This window comes from Mycteria americana, chromosome 15, assembly GCF_035582795.1.
Source record: "Mycteria americana isolate JAX WOST 10 ecotype Jacksonville Zoo and Gardens chromosome 15, USCA_MyAme_1.0, whole genome shotgun sequence".
Classification (NCBI taxonomy): Eukaryota; Metazoa; Chordata; class Aves; order Ciconiiformes; family Ciconiidae; genus Mycteria; species Mycteria americana.
The window spans coordinates 9,091,187-9,112,239 of NC_134379.1; the positions used below are offsets into that span (position 1 = coordinate 9,091,187).

The 21,053-nt window shown below is 37.3% G+C and overlaps 1 protein-coding gene across 1 annotated transcript in view; it reads left to right on the forward strand.

The window, feature by feature from the left end:
- Positions 1–21,053, forward strand: part of RABEP1 (rabaptin, RAB GTPase binding effector protein 1) — a 49,636-nt gene that overhangs the window by 21,051 nt on the left and 7,532 nt on the right. The window contains exons 3-11 of the mRNA XM_075518390.1: positions 361–564; positions 1,836–1,996; positions 8,389–8,508; positions 11,597–11,732; positions 12,528–12,706; positions 13,683–13,808; positions 16,435–16,902; positions 19,131–19,235; positions 19,999–20,115. Coding sequence (XP_075374505.1) covers positions 361–564; positions 1,836–1,996; positions 8,389–8,508; positions 11,597–11,732; positions 12,528–12,706; positions 13,683–13,808; positions 16,435–16,902; positions 19,131–19,235; positions 19,999–20,115 — 1,616 coding nt within the window. The remainder of the gene's footprint in view (positions 1–360; positions 565–1,835; positions 1,997–8,388; positions 8,509–11,596; positions 11,733–12,527; positions 12,707–13,682; positions 13,809–16,434; positions 16,903–19,130; positions 19,236–19,998; positions 20,116–21,053) is intronic.

A 21,053-nucleotide genomic window follows, 5' to 3' on the forward strand; every position in this document is an offset into this window, starting at 1 on the left:
CTTCCTGTCTGTTGTTCTTATCTTTTCCAGATTCATTACCAGAATGAGTTAAATAATAATGAACTAATTAAAAGCACAGTTCACTTTCATCAGGTATACTGATTCATAGGTTATATCTACAGTGTCTGCTTTGTGGCTGCGTCCATGAGAAGGTACTTTTTTAATAAAAGGCAAGGGCAAGCGATGTCAAGAAAGACTAAAGATACCTGCTAACTTTTGTTCAGTTGTCATGGGTAGATGCTTTAATATCAGTGCTTCCTTCACCCTTTGTTGGAGCACTGTTCTTTGCCATAGTAACTATGGATACTCTTCAGATTGAATTTATTAATCAAGCTAAATGTAAATAATACTTCTTTTCAGAGGACCTGAAGAGACAAAATGCAGTGCTGCAAGCAGCCCAAGATGATCTGGGACAATTGCGGACCCAGCTGATGGAAGCTCATGCTGAAATGGAGAACATCAAAGCTATAGCTACAGTATCTGAGAATACAAAGCAGGAAGCTATCGATGAGGTGAAGAGACAGTGGCAAGAAGAAGTAGCTTCACTGCAAGCGATTATGAAAGGTAACAACCAGGCAAGCTGCTGCCACTAAGATCAGACTCCTCTTTAGTATGCGTTTAGTGATTTGTGCCTGCTCTTGCACAGAATATGGATAGCTGCTTCTCATGGCTTGGCAAAACTGGGCTGCAGAAGTGATGGATGAAGCGTGGTTCCTAAGTTTGTGCAAAGGAGCTTGGTGGCTCTTTTCTGTTAATACGAGGATAGAATTTAGAAGGAATCATGGCAATGGGAACTCCCACATATATGCAAAGCATTTTTGAGGGACTATGAATGTGATACTTATCCTCGTGGAAGGATGAAGTATAATGCATGTAATTAGACAAGTCTGAAAACAGCTTTCAGCTGACAGCATGATTCTCTTCTCTCCTGTGTAAACATAGTTCTGCTGTCAGACAGTTAAGTGTCCCTCCAGTACTATCACATGGACTTTTCCCCAGGCTAGCGACTGAACATGCTGCTCTGTATCAGTCATGGGTCATTGTTTTTTCTTGATAGGTCTGAGCTATTCTTTGTTATGTTTGCACATTGCACAGCTGTTGATGTTTCTGAGACAAACTACGTGCAAGGAACAAAATGCAGGATGTAAACTGGGGACAGACTGTTGCCGTAACTGGCTGTGTTCTTAAAGGTTCACAAACAGGATCACAATATCCTGAGCTTACAGCCTGTTGGCTGTAGGCAGTTTTTCCATCACCTGATTATGCTTTTCCCCCAGAGAACACAAATCTTCGTGTATATTGAGTATACAAATTTCTGTGTATTTATGATCTACATAGATACATGAACCTAGATCAAGGCTCAGTTGTGCCAGCTGCTGTACATATGTAAACAAAGACAGCTCCTTACCTGAGGGGGTAATATTAATAATAGGGAAGTGAAAGCTATGTGAGAAGTTCTAGTTCCTTTGCATTTTGGAGTAAATAAGTAGGCTTTTGGTAGTTTGTTTGGATGATGTGCTTGGAGGAACAAAGTGTGCTGCTGAATAGGATGTTAGATGTGTACGTTGTTTTGAAATTAGGAGTTACACAGTTTTGGAGGCTTGTGTGTTTGTTTTCTAGTGATGATACATATTGAGATGCAGTTCCTTTGAATCTTTCGCTTGTGTAGTTGGTTTTTGGGGCAAGAGTCAAAGGGAAGAGAGAGGAAGGGAGAGTTCACTGTTGTCCTAGTTCTGATCAATTATGATAAATCACTGACTGGTTGGAGATGGAGTTCCTAAATCTCTGTTTTTTAACTTACATTGAAAATAAGTTTTGAAAATACTGTTTTATAGAGACTGTTCGTGACTATGAGCTCCAGTATCATCACAGGTTGGAGCAAGAGCGAGCTCAGTGGAATCAATATCGAGAAAATGTGGAACGGGAAATAGCAGAATTAAGAAGGCGACTGTCTGAAGGTCAAGAGGAAGAAAACCTAGAAAATGAAATGAAAAAGGTACGTTGAAATCTAGCTCTTCAATTTCTGTTTCAAGATACACTTGTGTTGTTATGCATGAGTTCATTTCTACGCCCTGCTATAATTCCTCAAAAATACACATAGCCTCGTTCTGCCAACTTTAGCTCTTTGTTCATGGAGTCGTCATGACCTAATCCTGCATTTGAATCCGTAAAGGTGTTGTATCTGATTATGTGGATTCAGTAAGAGGATTGCACCTGAAAAGATGGTATGGTTTGGCTTTTAGCTTGTAAAAGCAGGAGGCCTTGTAAAGTCTCTTGAATTCATTTGACATTATGACAAGTAAAGCCCCCTTTAGATTTTTCTGGATTGACTGCAGATTTATAAAATTTCCTTTACACTTCTGCACCTTTATTCCTTCTCTCAGATCTTATAAACTTCTTTTGAGGTTTTTAATGGGTACTATATGTATTGTCTTTCTTTAAAGTAAGCCATGTTTGTACAACGCAGTACTACTGGCTTCCTAGGAAATACAGAACCTTGCTGTCATAAAACAACAGGCTCTACATGATGAAAGATAGTTGCCCTGGAGTTTAGAAAGATTTTGTTGTTCAAAGATCTGTGACTTAGAAGACTTCATAGAAGTAGATTGAGGTGCCTTGTGTTGAGTTTGGATTTTTTTGTTGGTGTTGAGTTTGAAGATTTGGTGCATTTCTCTTCCAGGCAGGCAGGGAGTTGAACCTGTCATAATAGATCAATGTTTTGGAATCTTTGTTTATCATATTATAAAAACTTGCATTTAAGTGAATTTGTCTTCTCAGCAGGCTTACAGTAGTCTTCGAGGTATTCTAAGACAATTTTAATGTAGTAAATGATCCTATATTCAATAAAGGAGTAGACTAACATCTGATAATCTGCCACATCACTGCATTTCCTTGTTTATGCTTGCTGTCAGCAGAAGAGATGCAGTATTGAATATCACAAACATTCCACATAATAAGTATTTTACCTATTTTTACTATGTTGTAACAAGCAATCAGTATTAGTGTTGCAAAATGGAATTCTTTTTGAGACTTATGAAGAGATTCTTCAGTATTACTAGTTGTAGTTGCATAATTGCTGTTTGGTATTCAGTGAGACCGCTCTTCATATAGTCCTGTTTTATAAAGGTGGAAGTCAGAGTAAAGCCTGTTTGCTGATGTTCTAACTACAGAATTACTGCCACTGCAATTTTAAGACATCAGCTGTTCTTAAGAGAAGGTTTTAGCCCTATTAAGAGGAAAAAAAGACTTTGGTTGAAGCTAGAAGAAAGGTTCAAAATTGGATAGTGTGGTGAGTCTCGTAGAAACAACACAGAAGATGCAGAGTTCATAGTGTAAAAGTTCTGGTAGTGCGTTACCAACCAACTGCCAGTAAGAATTTTCAGAAAACAACTCTCTTGACTGAGAGAGTCTTTCCAATAACTAAAATCTCAGCACTTCCTTTTTTTTTTTTTTTAATCTGAATGTACCAATCACGTAACAGTTGGAGTTGCAAGTTGCTCAGATGACAGAGCAGCTCACCTAAACTTAGTGGCTTTACTATGTGCCAGTTAGCATTTAAGTTTAGTATAGCCAATAAATAACATTTTCAACTATACTCCTTTAAAAAGGAAATAAATATCCCTTGGATATTTCCACTAAAGATAGATTTATTAATCTGTGATTAATATCAACTTGGAAAGCTTTATAGGCCTGTAAAGCAGAGGAATGTGTACTTTATGTAATATGAGGGGGAGGGGTAAAGCTGGCCTTCAGAATGCAGCTTGAAATAATTGTTTAAACTGCTTTGCATGGGTTTTTAATCTTCTTTGTCATTAAACCTGTGAGGTTTTTCCTCAAGGAGACTAAGAATTAGATCAAAATTAGAAGAAGGACATTCATTTCACCTAAAACCAAACAGGCAAATCCCAAGCCCCCAAAAAGCTGTGTTTGGCTAGCAAAATAATGAATATTCATACATCAGCAGTCACTACGAAAAGAGAAATTGTCTTGATCACTTGGGATGTGCTCTTTGAAGACTTGTGATCAATTCCTCATGCAAAATGGTATTTCCAGCCAACAATGTTGTATTCATCCTCATCTCTATATGCTCCATTATAAGGATGGATTTATTTTCTTTTTTAGGCAGAAACTTGGAAAGGGTTTTTACAAAATATCTTCATCTTCTAGCCAGTTCTAAGGAATCTCCATAAATCTCAAAGGAGTAAATAAAAAAAAAGTACTTTGCTGTCTGTGCTCTCTGGGTTGTAAGCAGGTGCTGTACCAGCATCTAATATATCACATTTCTTAAAACTAACAGAAAACCATACCATTGTCTAGCGTTCTCAATGAGAGGTGAGGTGAGAAGAATGGACAGAGCAGAGACAAGACTACAAGCCGTATGTTTCAGGCCAGGGCACTAACCTTCTTGGCTCTCTTGGCTGGATAATATCTCAGTTCAGTTGTGTTCAATTTGGGTATAAAATCCATTTTAAACAACAAAGAAAATGCATAAAATCTAATACCACATCCACATAATTGCTAATGATTATGCTTGTTTGCATACGTTTTCCCCTGGAAGAGATGAAGGGTAGATAACAAATGTTGCTAGAAATTCTGTAAACATATCTTTAAATTTAATTTATTTGGTTGAGTGTACAGTTTTGATACGTGTGCTCTCAGACTTCCAGTGTGCATGTGATTTATCCTGGTTTGGGAGCACTTAGAGTGGGTGGGTAATGTTTTGATAAGCATACTATTTTGAGCTGTATTTACTAGATTGTGACTACTTTGCCAGAGTTATCCATCTCTAGCCTGCAAACCTGGTGTTTGGCATTCTTGAGTGTCCTCTTGTCAGAAAGAGTGTGTCTGGTGGAACACATGCACTTGTCTGGAAGCAGCTGTTTTGCTTTTCCATGTAAATATATTTTGAATTGCAAATTGTCAAATCTCTAGAAAATTTGTGTGTTCTGTGATTTTTATCATAAAGCAACGATTTCTGAGAAATCTGTGCTGAAAACTTTGTGTGTGTTCTATAAATCTCCCTTCTCAGCTCAAAAAAGGTAAATACCTTGTTCTAATGATAAGCATGCTCATCTAGTGATTCATCTTTCAGAAAATGTATTGGTGATTTATAAAAATCTGTCTTCCTGTTGCTTTGTAATACCAGGTAGGTTTTGGTTTTTTTTCTTATCACAGATGCTAAAAGCAGTCTAGCCATAGCGGTATGTGCTTCCATGCAAGTTCTTTGCTCAGTAATGACTGAGCTTCCTGTGGACAATGACTTGGTGGGGATGAGTCTTGCACACTGGCAAAATTTGGCTAGTCCTTGTTATTCAGACCTCATTTACCATTCAGGAAATGATCTGGTTTTCTGTTGGAGCTGTGATGGATATAAAGACTCTTTTTAGCACAGTTGTGTCAAACTGTGAGTAGCAGAAGTCTGCAGAACAGGTATTTTGCATATAGAGAGAGGAAGAAAGAACAAACCTCCTGTTATGAAGTGTGCTTATTAGTCAGAAGAGGGGAAATTGGAAGGGGAGGGTAGTCTGATTTCTGTGACAGAGTTGGCCATAAAATCTGTATACAGTAAGCTGCTTTCGTTGGTAATGATAAAGAACAGTGGAACAGATTTAGATGAACTTTAAATGGTTTACTCCTACTTTAAAGAGAGATTCTCAAATTGTGTCTGTGTTTTCCCCTTGTCTCATTTTTAAGGAACAAATTCGGGTACAGTACATGCCTGAGATTTCTCCAGCCAGGTTTTTGTTCTTCTGAAAATGTTGGTTGGAGTAACAGTAAAGGACGTTCAGGATTGCTGTACGTAGCTGTCAGGCTAGCAATGCAGTGTTCTGTGTGTTGACTTGGATTCATTTTTAGCATGTTCTCTCTGTGGAGTCGTCTTCATGCTGTGGTCTGCAGATGCCTTGCAGAGTGTTCTTCAGCTGGTGTGCTGGGGGGAAGCAGGCTTTGCTGGGGCAAAAGTTGCTTGGGTGCTTTGTTTTTGATTAGGTGATGGGTATATATACAAGCTGATAATGTGTAAAACCTTGGTCTTTGACAGTAAAGTTAGTTTGGCAAAAAGTTAGAAGGAAATAAACCTTTTAATGATCACACCTCTGGAAGAGTCTGAATAATGCCTTTTAAAACAGGAAATGTGATGCTGTGGCACCTCTTGCCACATGTGATGGTATCTTAATGTAGCAATTTTTGGACAGGATAGATATTCTCATTTTATTAAAAGTTTGAGTGGGAACTTAACCTCAATTTGGGAGTGTCAGTAATTATACTTTACCTTCAAAAGAAGACCCAGTGACTAGCACTCATTTTGTTAGCAGATACAGGCTATTCTGAGTGTTTAGCTCAGTATCACACTGACCTTTAATATGGATCCTTCCCCCCCAACCTCCCCCTGCTTTTTTTTTTTAAAACAAAACATTTGCAGTATATTCCAACCATAGTATCAAAACTTCAGCTCTGTTTACCAAGCAGTAAAAGTTAGAGTAATTTTTCTGTCACGTGGAATTTGATACAGTTTTGTCTTTCCAGTTGGTTGCTGTTAGACAGTCTGATTTTGCTTTCGGGGAACTTTCTGAGTGTTTCTCTGAACTGGCTGGCTCCAACATGGACACATTTGTTGCTCTGTATTGAGCGTTGAACAGTGTGAAATCAGGCTGGTGATGAAATGTTCTTACAGTTACCATGAATAATTAGGAAAAAGCTTATTCAGCAGTCCTAAAAATGTTGGGCTATCTTTAGTCCTTATGAGCCGGCTAGAGGTAGCATTAAATGAATAGAACTGATACAACAAATTAAATACAAAGCAATCTTTCAAGTTGAACTCCTGCTCCCATCTGTTTGAAAAATGTGACTGATGAATTGCTGGGTGTAAGTGACGGGATATGTATGTACGTGTGACACTGTCACATGTCCCTGGTATCGAATTCACTGCGTCATGTGATGTCCCTCACTTTCCTCACGGATTTTATTTGTATTCTTTGGACAAGCAAACTAGCAGTGACAAAATGTAGCAGAAGGGAATGAAACATGAAGAAATTTTAATTTTGTTTTGTCTAGAGTTTTCTTTAAAGCTTTTTAGAGCCCAAGGGCCTGGTAGCATTTGGATAATTGACAGGTATTGCAATATTATTTTATTTTGTCTATTAAGTTTAGAAAACTTCAGTGGTTAAAAATATTGTCTATTTTTCTTCCGGAAAGTCTTGCTCAGAATACAGTTGTCAATAAGCTTACCAGAATCTGAAAGTCAGATGAGTACCCTCTAAGACCTGCATTCTAGCCTAGATTTAAAACAAGACGTGAATGTTACCTTTTAACGGCTGTCTTTGCTGATCAGGTTAGGAAAAGTGTCATCTTTTGAAATGTCAGCTTTGGGACACAGTTCTCTGTCCCCTGCTGAATTCCTCCAGTAGAAGACAGAGAACAATTGAGCATTCTGAGCCTTCATACATAAAACCAACCCAAATTAGGTTGCTTAAATTCTTCGTGACTTGAAGAATTTTACTGCGGTGAATATTTGAGTGTTCTGTTTGCTGTTGTGAGTCTATGGGAGCTGTTACTTTCACTTGGGAAGTTTTTAGTGCGTCCGTGAAGGAAAGCCACAGCATTTAAGAAATGTCAAAGTGTGACCCTGACATCTCCATGTGCAATTGTGAATTTGAACGCTGAACGCTATTTCTCATTTTAATTCTCGCTATTTTTACCTAGCTATTTCTCTTCTTTTTTTTTTTTTTTCCCGCGTATCAATCTTTTCATTCTGTTGTCATGCTTTGATCTTTTCAGAGCTACTTTTTGAAAAAATCAGGGTTTTTTAATAAACTGTCTGTATATAGTTTTGAAATATTTAGTACAGTTACACCAAAAACTGAGGCTACATCAGTTGAAAAACGGTCTTCCAAAACAGAACAAAGCTACATTATGCATTACTGTGCAGATCCTTTTCTTTTAACTGCATGAATAAATAAATGAATGGTCCATAACTCACCATGCAATTCTTGCTACATTTTTTTCATACGTGCTATGTGGCAGCAAGTTGCAAGACAGTTAGGCCTTTAGTAATAGAAAAGTGTATGTATTTTAAAATGCCCGATCTGTAAATTTTCTCCCAAGTATTGAGAGTGATAGATTTACTAACATTCTCTTTAAAATTCATGGCCTTTAAATCCACATGGATTTAAAATTTAGTTGCCTTCTGTGAATGGAATAATATCGGCGTGTTGTCATAGAGATGACTGCTGAACTAAATAAATAGCAATAAGACGAGTATTGAAAGTGGAAGTTTAGTCAGCTATTTTTAATGACATAGAGATTTTCTCAAAATGTCTATGATAATGGAAACTGTTGTGGTGAAAACTATGATAATGTGTTATTCATAATTTATTGCATTAATTTCAGGCCCAGGAAGATGCTGAGAAGCTGCGTTCGGTTGTGATGCCTATGGAGAAAGAGATTGCAGCACTAAAGGAGAAATTGACAGGAGCTGAAGAAAAAATAAAAGAGTTAGAAGCATCAAAGGTGAGGTAGAGTTGTAACTGTACCCTAATTTATATCTTGCATCATGCTAGTCTGATGCAGATAAGTAAAGTCAAATTTTGTAAGAGAGAAAAAGGTGCATTGTGAAACTCTTCATGCGCAATATATATTTTCTCCTGTAGCTCAAATAACTTATTTGGCCTGTATATGTTTTCCTGTCTTTCTGTTTTGAGGGTTGGTTTACACGTGTGTGTCATCTGTGCTTAGCTTAAATTGCATGGCTGCAGCTCTATTAGAAATGAAAAAGAAAAACCTGTAGAAAAATAGCTGCTTTGCACTGCTCCAACAGCCTGGCCTTTAGATTAATGTCACGGCTTGCAGCTACAGAAAGATTTGCATTTGGCAGAAATCTTTTAATCTACTTCCATCCAGTATCTGCTATATTTCGTCTTCTAATCCTGGGCATAAAACTGAGGCAGTATCACCAGAATTGGTATATCTTGAACTTTAAGCAAATCTCAGGTTCATAGAAAGGTATACTGGCCATTGCTGCCAAGAAACCAACGTAAGTGATTTACCCAGCATTCCTGTATTCTTCAGATATGTCAGAACCCCTATTGAACTTTCTCACCAGCTGTGAAAGGTAAATGGTATCTACATCACTGTAAAATAGTTGCATTTATTGTACTGTTTTATACAGAAATGAAGATGTCTTCTGTAACAGATATTTTATCTTGAAAGTCAAAGAGGCTGAAATTGCAAAATAACTTACCGTTCGGATGTCTAAGACATACAAATAAATATGTTCCTTGTCTTCTGGATCACTTCTATTTTCATTTAAATAGATGTACATCACTTGCTGGAATTCTTTCTCTTTTTTTTTTTTTTTTTTTTTTTTTTTCCCCTTTCAGTCCAACTTGGAGGTCTGTCTAAGATTTGGGAGAAGAGTATAATTCATTCAACAGTCTTAACAATTTTACTCAATTGAGAGTCCATGCTTGAGTGGTTTCCTTCTTCATAGATTCTTTGTGAATTGCTTTATAGGTCAAATTTTTGAGATTGAAATGTTCCAATGTTCCTAGGAATAATAGTTTGCCAAGTAGTTCTGCTTTTTCTCTTGATGCAAATAATACTTCCTTTTCATGCCCGGCTGAATTTGGGGAAGATGAGGAAATGTGCACGGTCTCTTCTTGTCTTCTTGCTTGCTTGCTTGCTCTCAAAATGCCTTTTTTTTTTTTTTTTGGCCTTTTTTCCCCTTCTTTTCTCAAGCGTAGTCTATAACTTTTCTTAGAACTTTTCTGCTGAATTTGGTTATAAAAATCATAGGTCATTCTTGTCTCCCTCTTTCCTTACAGGCAAGGCCTGAGCAAAATTGATAGTGTTTCAGGATCAGGAATTGTGTTGGTTTCTCTGTCAGTCCTCTAAAATCTGAGCATGTTGTTCTATGGGATGAGTAAAACACAAGCACGCGTCTCTTGGGAAAAAAGAGAATAATGAGAATAATCACTTTATTCATGTTTCTAATTTATTGAAGTGTTGCTTTTAAAGCATTCTCACTTTAGGTGGTGATTCTTACCAAAGAAAATAACGTAGGCCCTTAATTCTTACCTGTGGTTGATTCCACTTCGTTCTTCAGTCTGAAGTTGCTGATAGTCCTATTTCAAGTCACCTTTTTCGCCTAATGGGACAGAATTGCTATTTTGTATCTAGCAAGGAGATGTTTAAGCACAAACTTAGGAAGTTGTTAAAGTACTTTAATCTACTGCACTATAAATATGCAAGGTATTATTTACATGATTTATATTACTAGACTGGTATGAGAACTACACATGCAGAATGAGCAATACATTTGGCTTTTCTGTCGGTCATCATGAAATCCCTCAGATCTGCTTGAGTCATGTAATTTTGGTTTTCGGTGTTAAATATTTAGCTGGATTAGTGAAACAATGCATTTCTTCTGGTTTGGTGGTTTTTTTTGGTGTCGTGTCCGTCCATCCCCGTCGTCGTCCCGTGTCCCCCCCCCCCCCCCCCTTCCATCTTTCCCAAGGGTTATTCTCTGGGAGCCAGATTTCTCCATTTCAATGGCTAAAAGACTTGCAGACAGAGGACTTGGTATCCTAGGGCTGGAGAAGCTGTCCCCACCATCAGTGGCAAGTTAAAGCCAAAGGGCTGTCTTGAACTCTAGAGTCAGTGTCTGTGGCTCAGGTACTGTCTTGAGAAAGATGAAGAGGAGCTCTGCGGAGCCAGTCAGGAATTGCCTGAAAGCTTTTGTTTCCTTTAAAATAAAAACTCTTCTGATTCCTAACTCAGCAAACCATAAAACTGAATAGGGCCATAAAGAAATTTTTCAGCCCATTCCCTGCTCCAAGATGGGATCCATTTGTACATGCATCATGTTTGAGAAATGTTTGTGTAATCCTATCTTAAAAGGTTCTCACCAGAGATTCTGCACTCTCTGCAGGATGTTTGTTCCAGTTCTTTGTTAGCTTTGCTATTTAAAAAAAAAAAAAAAATCCTAATATACTTCTTCAGTCTTTCTTACTGTAATTGCTTTTCATCCCATCCTCCATGGACAGATTTTGCTTTCTTTTTGCAGCAGCCTTGCATGGGTTTGAATGTTTTTCTTCTTGTCTGTCCCCAAGTTTTCTCTCTTCTTAGGGTTACCATCCCTGGTTTAGTTCAAGCTTGCCTCATAGTCATGTTTTCTGACTACTGTTATTACTCTATCTTGAACCATTTCCTCATCCTCTTTGGAGTAGGAAACCCAAAACCAAACACAGAACTTAGTTGTTGGCTTATCAATGCTAATTAAAGCATTGCTTCATTGTTTGCTGTTCTTAGCCTCTTTACCATCTCTGTGCTCAGTGTCACTGCTGTTGTGATCCAACTGTGGGAACTCTATAAATACACCGGTATGTTTGACTTAGCAGAATTCTATTGAGTAATTAATTCAGAAATAAATACAAATACTACTTGCACACTCGTATTTGAGTATTTGTGATTTCTAGAAATAAACTCATCTTCAGCACCTGTATGTTACCTGAACAGGTGACACTGTAACTTCTAAGAAAGAGGAAATGCATGAGAGTGTTCCTCCACTAAGATGGTGGATTTCCCTCTTTTTATTCAGGTTAAAGAACTGAACCATTATTTGGAAGCCGAGAAGTCATGTAGGACAGACTTAGAGATGTATGTGGCTGTTCTCAACACGCAAAAATCAGTCCTGCAAGAAGATGCAGAGAAGTTGCGGAAAGAACTGCATGAAGGTACCTATCTAATAATAACTCTTTTGACTCTTTTACACTAAGGATGCAAAAACCAACATAGCTGTTACTCCTTTTCTGACTTCTTATTTGAATTGGATTTTGACAAATTGGGGGGGAGGGGGGAGGGGAAGCAGTACTTTTAAATGTGAAAGCCCTTGAAATGTTTACAGAAGAGTTGAATGTGGAGTTCTTTTATGACAGAGAAAAACAACAGAGCCATTTATTCTCTCGAGGGATGCTATTGAAATTCTGCTAAGTTCTTATAGTATTGCAAGCTTCCTTCTTATTAAAGTGATTTTACTGGTGTCTTTATTTGTATACAATTATGAGCATTATTTCCGTAATGTATTCATATGTCTCCCTGAGACATATGAATTGACATTCATATGTCAATTCTGAATGCCTGGTGATGGAATGGATGTATAAATGTACATGCATACCAGTACAGCACAGAATCACTGTAGAGGAATGAAAAATGGAACCGTCTGTTGAAATAAGTAGGGACATAGAAGACAGCCTTTTGAGACCAACGCTAAAAAAATAAACTGTATAGAATTCATGAATGAAGTTAAGGCATTAGTTTTCTGATTGGGAAATCTTAAACTGTCAGTAATACATGCCTAATCACAAGCCAAGTTTGGGAATTAAGAAATGTCTTGTTTCATTGTAGTTGTTGAACAAAGCCTGACTGTTTTTGATTAGAACAATAATTACTTTTATTTGTGAAAATGTGTCTCTTCGGAAAAGAGGTTACAAAAATTCTGATTGAGAACGAGTCTTTCTATTTTTGAATAGTCTGCCATCTCTTAGAGCAAGAGCGGCAACAGCACAACCAGTTGAAACACACGTGGCAAAAAGCCAATGACCAGTTCTTGGAGTCTCAGCGTTTGCTGATGAGGGACATGCAACGTATGGAAATTGTTCTGACCTCTGAGCAGCTCCGACAAGTTGAAGAACTGAAAAAAAAGGATCAGGTTACTTGCTGCTTTCCTTTTTTCTTTTTTCCTTTTTTTCCTTTAAATACTGTAGATTTACTGTGGTATAACAGGTATGGAAATCACATGTTGGAGACAAGTTATTTAACTGTGTTAATATTTCAAAAAATGATAGCTGACAGTTTTAATAGAAATTCTCTGTTTGACTGACAGCCAACAGTTATAACAGAAACTCTCCATTTGTGTGAATATTTTAATATTGATGTATATAGTAACTTAAAAAGTAATGTTGCCAATATTGTTAAATGAAAAGGTAATAATATCCAGAAGTTGATCCTGGAGGAAGAAACAGTCATCTGTGACACAAAACATCTGGTTAAGGATGTTAGGATAGCAAGTTTCACTTCTTTCTAGGTTTTTCCAATACAGTACCTGGCTCAGGCATAAATTAAGAGCTTCATTTTAAATTAGCTTATGCAATTGATGGTGTACATGCTTTAAGACTTAGTGTTCTATGATGTCTTCCTTTGATTTATTTTTCCACGTGTTACATTCCATTGTTTAGAGTGATCAAGACACTTCTTGTTTTCACGTTTTGTTTTAGTGTTCATGCTTGTATAATGGCTGTTAATGGGCCCATTAGTGGTGCAAATATATTATCAGGCTCTATACAATAGCCAGTGTAACAGCTATTTTTGTTACTTATTTGGTAATCCCTATAATAAGAATTTTGATCTAGATAATATGTTCTTTGAATAAAATTATTTTAGAACATGAATTGGCCACTAAACTTGAAAAGTAAGTTCTTGTTTAAGTCAGTTCGGGTGCCTTGTGAAACGAACACTAGATTTTTAACCAGAAGAATGCTTATGTGATAAATACTGGATTTTTAACCAAAATAATCTTTTTCAGTGCCTTCTTTATAGCTTTGTTTATCATGAAAGCTAATGTCACGACTACTATGGCAAAATTGAATCCCGCTTATATGTATTCTCTGTCAACCACCGATTTCTAGGAAGAAGATGATCAGCAAAGGCTTAGCAAGAGAAAAGAGCAGAAGCAAAAAGATTCAGATGATGAAACGAAAGCTTCGTGTTCTCTAGCCCATGAGGAAACCCTTACCCAGCTCTCTAATGAAGAGGTAAAACAATTGGATAGTTCATAGCAACTTTGGGCACTTATGCATTCCTCAGGGTGTTGATTACAAATACAAATGCAAACTTAGTGCCCTTTATTCTCTGTAGCTTATAGTTATTGAGCAATGAAAAATCTTTGGAGTTGCTCTTGAATATATAAATTCTAATAAAGACTGGAAGACAATACTTTACAATCCTGAGAGGTGCTGTTAAAAACTGTAATTTACCTTTTGCATTCTGGATGTTAACTGGTGTTAAATTCTCTTGGGATTTATAACCACATTCTAACACACCTAAATGTTCAGAATTAAACCAATGTATCTGAACGTTCAGAAAGTGTATTGTAGCTACTTTGCTAACGTACTCGTTGAATTCTGGACTGAACTTAAACTGGTTAGACAAGTCTGAGATCACTGATTATGAAGTTAGCCAGTTGCTTAGCATGTGCAAAATAGCATGATGTGTGTGTCTGTATGTATTAAGCTGCATCCAACTGTGCAAGTAGAGGTTTTTGGCCACATCTGTTCAGCAACCAAAAATAAACTTTTTTTTTAGCCAAGCCAGGAGCTGGGGCTCAGCACCAGATGCTGCTGGATGTCATTAGTTAGCAAGCCTTTTGGGTGTTATAGATAGTCAGACACTGGGACAAGCTGAAATTGTATTTGAAATTTGCCTAAGCTTTTCACCTGTGAAGAAAGGAGTCCAATGAGCACACAGGTTGTAACTTGGAAACAATATCAAAATGGGCAATTACTTATCTTTTCCCACTGCATTTTGCTTGTTTATCTGATCATCTGACAGTTTCCATTTTGGTTTTGTAGGTCAAAACAGGGACAAATTAATAAAAACAAACTAAGTTTTGTGCTATAGAAGCTTATGTAAGCTTCAAGAGAGTGGGAGTTTGCAGTGTCAACCAGTATTTTGCCTGTTTTATTTATCCTTTTTGAAGGAGAAAAAAAGTATATACTTCTAGAGTCTGCCCTTTATTATTGTCAATGGTTTGTAACAGTTCAGAATGCAGAAGGATGTTCAGAATTGTAACATCTAAATGTAGCTGAGATCTAGTTCTACCCTTTATCCTACAGTAAGGATACAACTTCTTCTATTTCAAATACTGTGTTGTATAATAACAATTCTGTATCCAGATATGAAATGAGACCTATTGATGGTGAACAAAAGTTTTGTCTTCTGATGTGTTCTTTAATCTCAGTTCCTGGGATACTCTTTTAGTCCCTTAATCACAACATTTATTTAATTCTAGGAATTATATGTGATGGAGAATTTTACATTTTGAGTAAGGGTATAGTTTCCAGAGTGGTTTTGTTTTTTTGCTTATGGATTTATATTTTGTTGCTATTTATGACCTTTTTCAGCTGTACAGAATGTGTTTTAGAAGTGGTAATGTATCGTATTGTCAGTCACGTCTCATAACTTGTAATAATTTGACTTCTGAGCTCTTCTCTGTTGAGCAGTTTGCAATACAAACAAGTTATTTGTTAACTGTATCACCAAACAGTTGTTGTCTGAAGATGCAGTTTTATATAAGTCCGTATTCTCTTGACTTTTTGTTATGAACTTAAACTCATATATATACATATTAAAGTAAATATAAATAGTATGCCTAAAAAAGCTTAAAACAAGGCATTTACAACAGTCATAAAACCAGTAATACATAATATATTGTTATAAGTTATAAACACCTATATTGGAGTACCAGCCACCTGCAAGTCTCTGCTGGACCTATTTTGGAAATTATTATTTTTCTCAAGAGGCTTGTTTTCAGTGTTATTTTCTTTACATGTCTAATGGCAAAGCAGAAGTGCATAAAATATTGGAAGGTATTTTGAAAGCAGTCATATGCTTTTTAAATAAAGCATTACGGCTTTCTTTTCAGTGCTACAAATAAATAAAAATAGATCAAGAGACTTAATGTGCTTATACACGTCACAGGGCAGTCAGTGTGGCTTTTGGTATTGGCATTCCCCAGGATGCCTTTCTGTTTAAGCCCAGCCTTTTCCCTTTTCATTTTATTTTATGTACAAATAATCTTTTAAAGAAAATATTTCTTTGTCTTACAATATTTTGTCAGACACTCAAAGCAGAAGAAAGAAATAGAAGAATATTCACTTGTCAGTATAGAGTAGTTTTTAAGTATATAATTCTCCATTTATTTTTATGTTAATGTAAAGTTTTTTGTTTTATGAAAGACATCTGAATTTACTTGTGGAAGTGGAATATTTGCCTTCTGTTGTGTAGATTATAGTTCTAGAAGTGATACTGCAAGTATATCTCTTTAGTGGAAGAAGCGCTTTGTTTCAAATATTGGAAGATGTAAGGTGACTGTGTCCTTGCTTGTTTGGCAGGAAGACAGATTCTTACAAAAGCACGCTCTTAACAGAAGAGTTGTTTGGGGGTTTTTTTGCTTGTTTGTTTTTGTTTTTTAATTCTAGCTGCTACATTTCAGTTCTCTATCCTTTTCTCTGCCATCTTAAGTTTAGTGATCAGATGTTCTTGCTAAAACCAATTTAAACTTGCCTTTACCATGTCTGATAATTAGCGTCCAGCATTCCTCTTGTACCATGCTTTTAGAATGGAGTATATAACTTTTTCTTCCTTGTCTTTCAATTCCAGGTGCATGTAAATAGCACCCATGGCTCAGTCCATTCGTTGGATGCAGACTTGCTTCTTTCTTCTGGAGAATCTTTCAATAAATCGGATAATGATATGTTTAAAGATGGACTACGGAGAGCCCAGTCAACAGACAGTCTGGGGACATCTGGATCTTTACAGTCCAAAGCTTTAGGATACAACAACAAAGCAAAATCTGCTGGGAACCTGGATGAGTCAGATTTTGGACCACTTGTTGGAGCAGATTCAGTGTCTGAGAACTTTGATACAGGTTCCCTTGGGTCTCTGCAAATGCCAAGTGGGTTCATGTTAACCAAAGATCAGGAAAAAGCAATCAAAGCAATGACACCAGAGCAAGAAGAGACTGCTTCGCTTCTTTCCAGTGTTACACAAGGGGTAGAAAGCGCTTATGTATCTCCCAGTGGTTACCGCTTGGTTAGCGAAACAGAGTGGAACCTACTGCAGAAGGAGGTGAGTACCCACTGCATGCATCTGCTGTGACCGCTGCCTGTGTGACAGACTGCCTCTGTGCATTGTGGACTGTGCTAGGTGAAAGCTCTTCCTAATTTGCTTTACATGGAGTCAGGCGTGGAAGGAAATACGTAGTATCTTATGTAGCTATTCACTTTTCTCTCTTGGAATACTTCTGTAGATAAAGCACATCTGTAAACTGTATTGGCTGACTCTGTTTGTGGGGAAAGTCAGCTTTACTAAATTCAGGATATTTTTGCACTTAAGGGAGGGTCTGGCAGAGGTAGCTGTTGATCTTGCAAACATGTGAGGGGGTGAAAAAAGATGGGAGAACTCAAAGAAGAGGAGAAAATGGGAAGCTAAGGAAAGGACATTATAGTGCATCCAGGGGTGACTAGGAAAGTGCAAAGATTAACAAAAGGAGCAAGGCTAACAGTGCTGTTTTGTACGCCAAGGAGTTTTACTGAGGATTGTGCATGGAGTGCAGTTTAGAAATGAGCAGCCAAGATATGCATAACACACAAAGCTACCACAAAGGAAGCTTCAGAAAATTGTTGGGGACTTGCGTAATCAGAAACCAATTTCTGAGAGCGACAAGCAGCAGGTTAGACTTAACACTGTGCCAGTTTCAGTATGGGTGACCAAGGAAATTGTTGCTTCTGGGTGTTCTGCCTGTCAGTTTTTCATCAGTTTTATATTATGCCAGTTCAAAGCTTGTATTTGGTTTATTGCTGAAAAGAGCAGTATTGTGAGGCTCTTGTGGTTACTCATTCAGAAGAAGAGAGGCCAAAGAGCAACACGTTAGGGAGAAGAAAAAGGGTGGAGGGGGGAAATAACAATCCATAATGGGTGAAAAGGAAGACAAGATGGGGGTAAAAAAAAAGGCATTTTAAGAATGCAGCGAAAGAGAATAGGCCAGGCAAAGGCCAGATGAGATGAAGAACTGGTGATATTTTATTTCCTCAACTTGTTAGAATTCAATGTATCTGCAAATCATTACTTAAGAGGTCTCTCTAAACCTATTGTACAGTTGTTATTTTTTGTGTTGCTACTAAGTTGTAATATCTGGAGAATATCTGGCACCATGATCTCAGAGCTGAGTTAAATCCTTTACTCTTGAGTAGTTCCTTGCCCTGTTGACATTTGGATGACATTTTACTCCAACCCTTTCTTAGAATTCAGAAAAGAAATGCACTACTTCCCACATGTTTCTGGAGGCAGGAGTGCAGGCAGGGTATGTGAATGCCGCTCTATGTGGGTGGGACATGGAGCAGCAAATACAAATACGACTTCAGCTGAAACCTGACTTGTAGCTGGAGCTCTGATAAAACTTCCATTTGTCCCCTTGGCCAAAACCATTACAATTTCAAAATGGCAGCTGATTTACTCTTTGTTTCCCTGCTTCACACCCCAACACTTCCCCCACACACACACCTTGCTCCTGTTTGGTGTGGTTTCTTTTTTTCTTTTTTTCTTTTTTTTTTTTTTTTTTTTTTTAAATCTGACTGTCTTCTACTTTATTCTTTCCCAATTCTTCTTTTAGCTGATTATTCAGTCTCTGATACTAAGTAATACTGGAGGAGGGTATTAAAAATAAAGCTTGGTGCCTGTTGTAGAACAAAATTAGTGTGTGCCATTGAAAAATATTCAGAGTTCGGTTACAGGAGGAAAAAGATTTAAGGAAGTCCTGACTTGATGAACTGACTTGCTTCTTAATTGGTTTGTGTTGATTTAAAAAAAACAACCAAACAAAAAACAAAGAAAAAAAATAAAACCAACAAAACCCCAAACACACACAGACACAAACCCAAAACAAAAAACACAAATACCTTAGTATTGTGTTTATAATTTGATTTGTAATATAAAATAATTGCATGAAAAAATGCTATGGCCTGTTGAAAGCTTTTCTCTGAGATGTCTGTTTCTATACAGGTAAGTAATATATTTCAAAAGGACACACTGAATGACTTGATGAACTTTTGCATGTCATGGCTTATTGCTTTTGTGCTAAAAGTGGGACTCATGCCAGGAAAAGCTGATATCCTGCAGCTGATTTACATTATCCTTTACTTTTAGAGCAACTTGATCTTGCCATTACGTGATTCTGCCACTGTCTTTTATTCATAATATTTTGTGATCACACAACACACCTGAGAGTGTGTAGCACTCCTGCATTCCTTGAAGAATTTTTTGGCCTTTATGGCAGGTGATAACTCTGTGTTCTCCAGGTGCAGAATGCAGGGAACAAGCTGGGTAGACGCTGTGATATGTGCTCGAATTATGAGAAGCAGTTGCAAGGTATCCAGATTCAGGAGGCTGAGACAAGAGACCAGGTGGGATTTCTTTTCGAGCTTGAGCAAGACTTTTGCAGTTGTTCATACTACTAAGGTTGCAACAGTGAACCATCTGCTGTTTCACTCACTGGTTTTAATTCAACAATGTCAGCATACTTAAAATCTGGATAACTTCTGACATTTTATTGACATAACCTGATTTGTTACTGTTAGATGGTCATGAGACCATGTGTACCTGTTTCTTAAGGATTCACCTTGGAGAACCATTTTATCCGGTGCTATAAGACCATGCAGTAAAGGCACCGTTCTATAAAAAGTGTTGTGCTCATGCTGAAGTCAGTATCTTTCATAATTTATATTCTAAAATGCTTTTCATGCATTACATTCTATTATCTTTGATACTGCAAGAATTGTTAACAGCAAAGGGAAAATTGGAGGACCTCATCCTAGCAGCATAAAATGACTGTAAAATATTGGAGGATGTTTGTTTCCTGCCATATACCAAAGAACAATTTGCAGATGGGTACGGAAGGCATGAGTCACATTCTGTTTTGAAATAAGTGATTGAAGTCATTACATGGCAACAGTCCAGTGCAGTTTGATGTCCAGTGTTTCCTTATAGGTGTAACCTGTGATGCAGGGTGTTTCAGAAGAACAACGAAGGAACTTAAGGGTTGCATAGGGTTTTGAGGGGTTTTGTTTTGTGGCTGGGGGGTATGATGGGGTGGGTTACATTTATGTCCAGGAAATAAATACTCCCCTAAAGAACGGAAAATTAAATTACTTTCTTGTAACAACACAGGTGAAAAAGCTGCAGGTGATGCTGAGGCAGGCTAATGACCAACTGGAAAAGACAATGAAAGATAAACAGGAACTGGAGGATTACATGAAACAAAGTGCTGAGGACTCCTCTAATCAGGTACGAGCATTTTGTAATCAAGATGGTATGAATCATGAACTGTTATTCAAAAGTATGTAATAGAAACTCTTCTGTTAGATATGGGTGGACTACCTGCTGTAGAGGCAACAAAAATGAGAATTTCTAGGATTAGTTATGCTCCACCTGAGCCTGCCACAGTTTCTAGATAAGTCTGACATATCTCTAGTATCATGTTATCCAATTTTGGCCCTAAAGTTTCATCTCTAATCTTGCAATCCGTTACAGAGGTGATAATTGGAATTTGAGTAGTGTTTGAATTTTGAAGTGACCTGTATATGAAATTGCCCAAACATGCAAAAGTAGCCCTATGTTCTTGGTCACTGTCACTTGTCAGTAGAAGAGTGGTACTATTCATACCACTTGCTCTCATCAATACTTGACACCCAGTTAATGGACTTGTGGTGATGACATACAGTTAATGAGTATCTGAGCAGGCAGTAACAGTAGTTGGTCCAAAATATGCACTAGACTTCTTTAAAACAACAGCCTGCTAAAAAGATTTTTCAGTCTGTGTACATAACATAGGATGTGTGGTAGTCATAGCTTTAAAAAAAAAAAAAACAAACCCAAATCATCATCTTTGGCCTGTTAAAGATTACAATATGAGGTAAATGCTGTGTACAAGACATTGAATTTACTTCACTTGAGCTGGAAGACGTTCTCTCTTGCATCCCACCCAGTATTTTTTTCTTACTAAAGAAACGGTAGTCATTAGACAAAGTCTGTCTTAGATGGCAGGAATATGTTTATACATTCTTTCTTTTGGCTGGACCAGGGTGCTCCTAATTAATGCTTAATCTAACTGTTAAGCATGTGGTGTTGTAGAATAACTTAATTGTAAAGTTTTTGAAGATCTATGCTTTCAGAGAAAGGTAGAAAAAAATCACTTTACCTTAAAGAAAACGCTGAGACCTTAG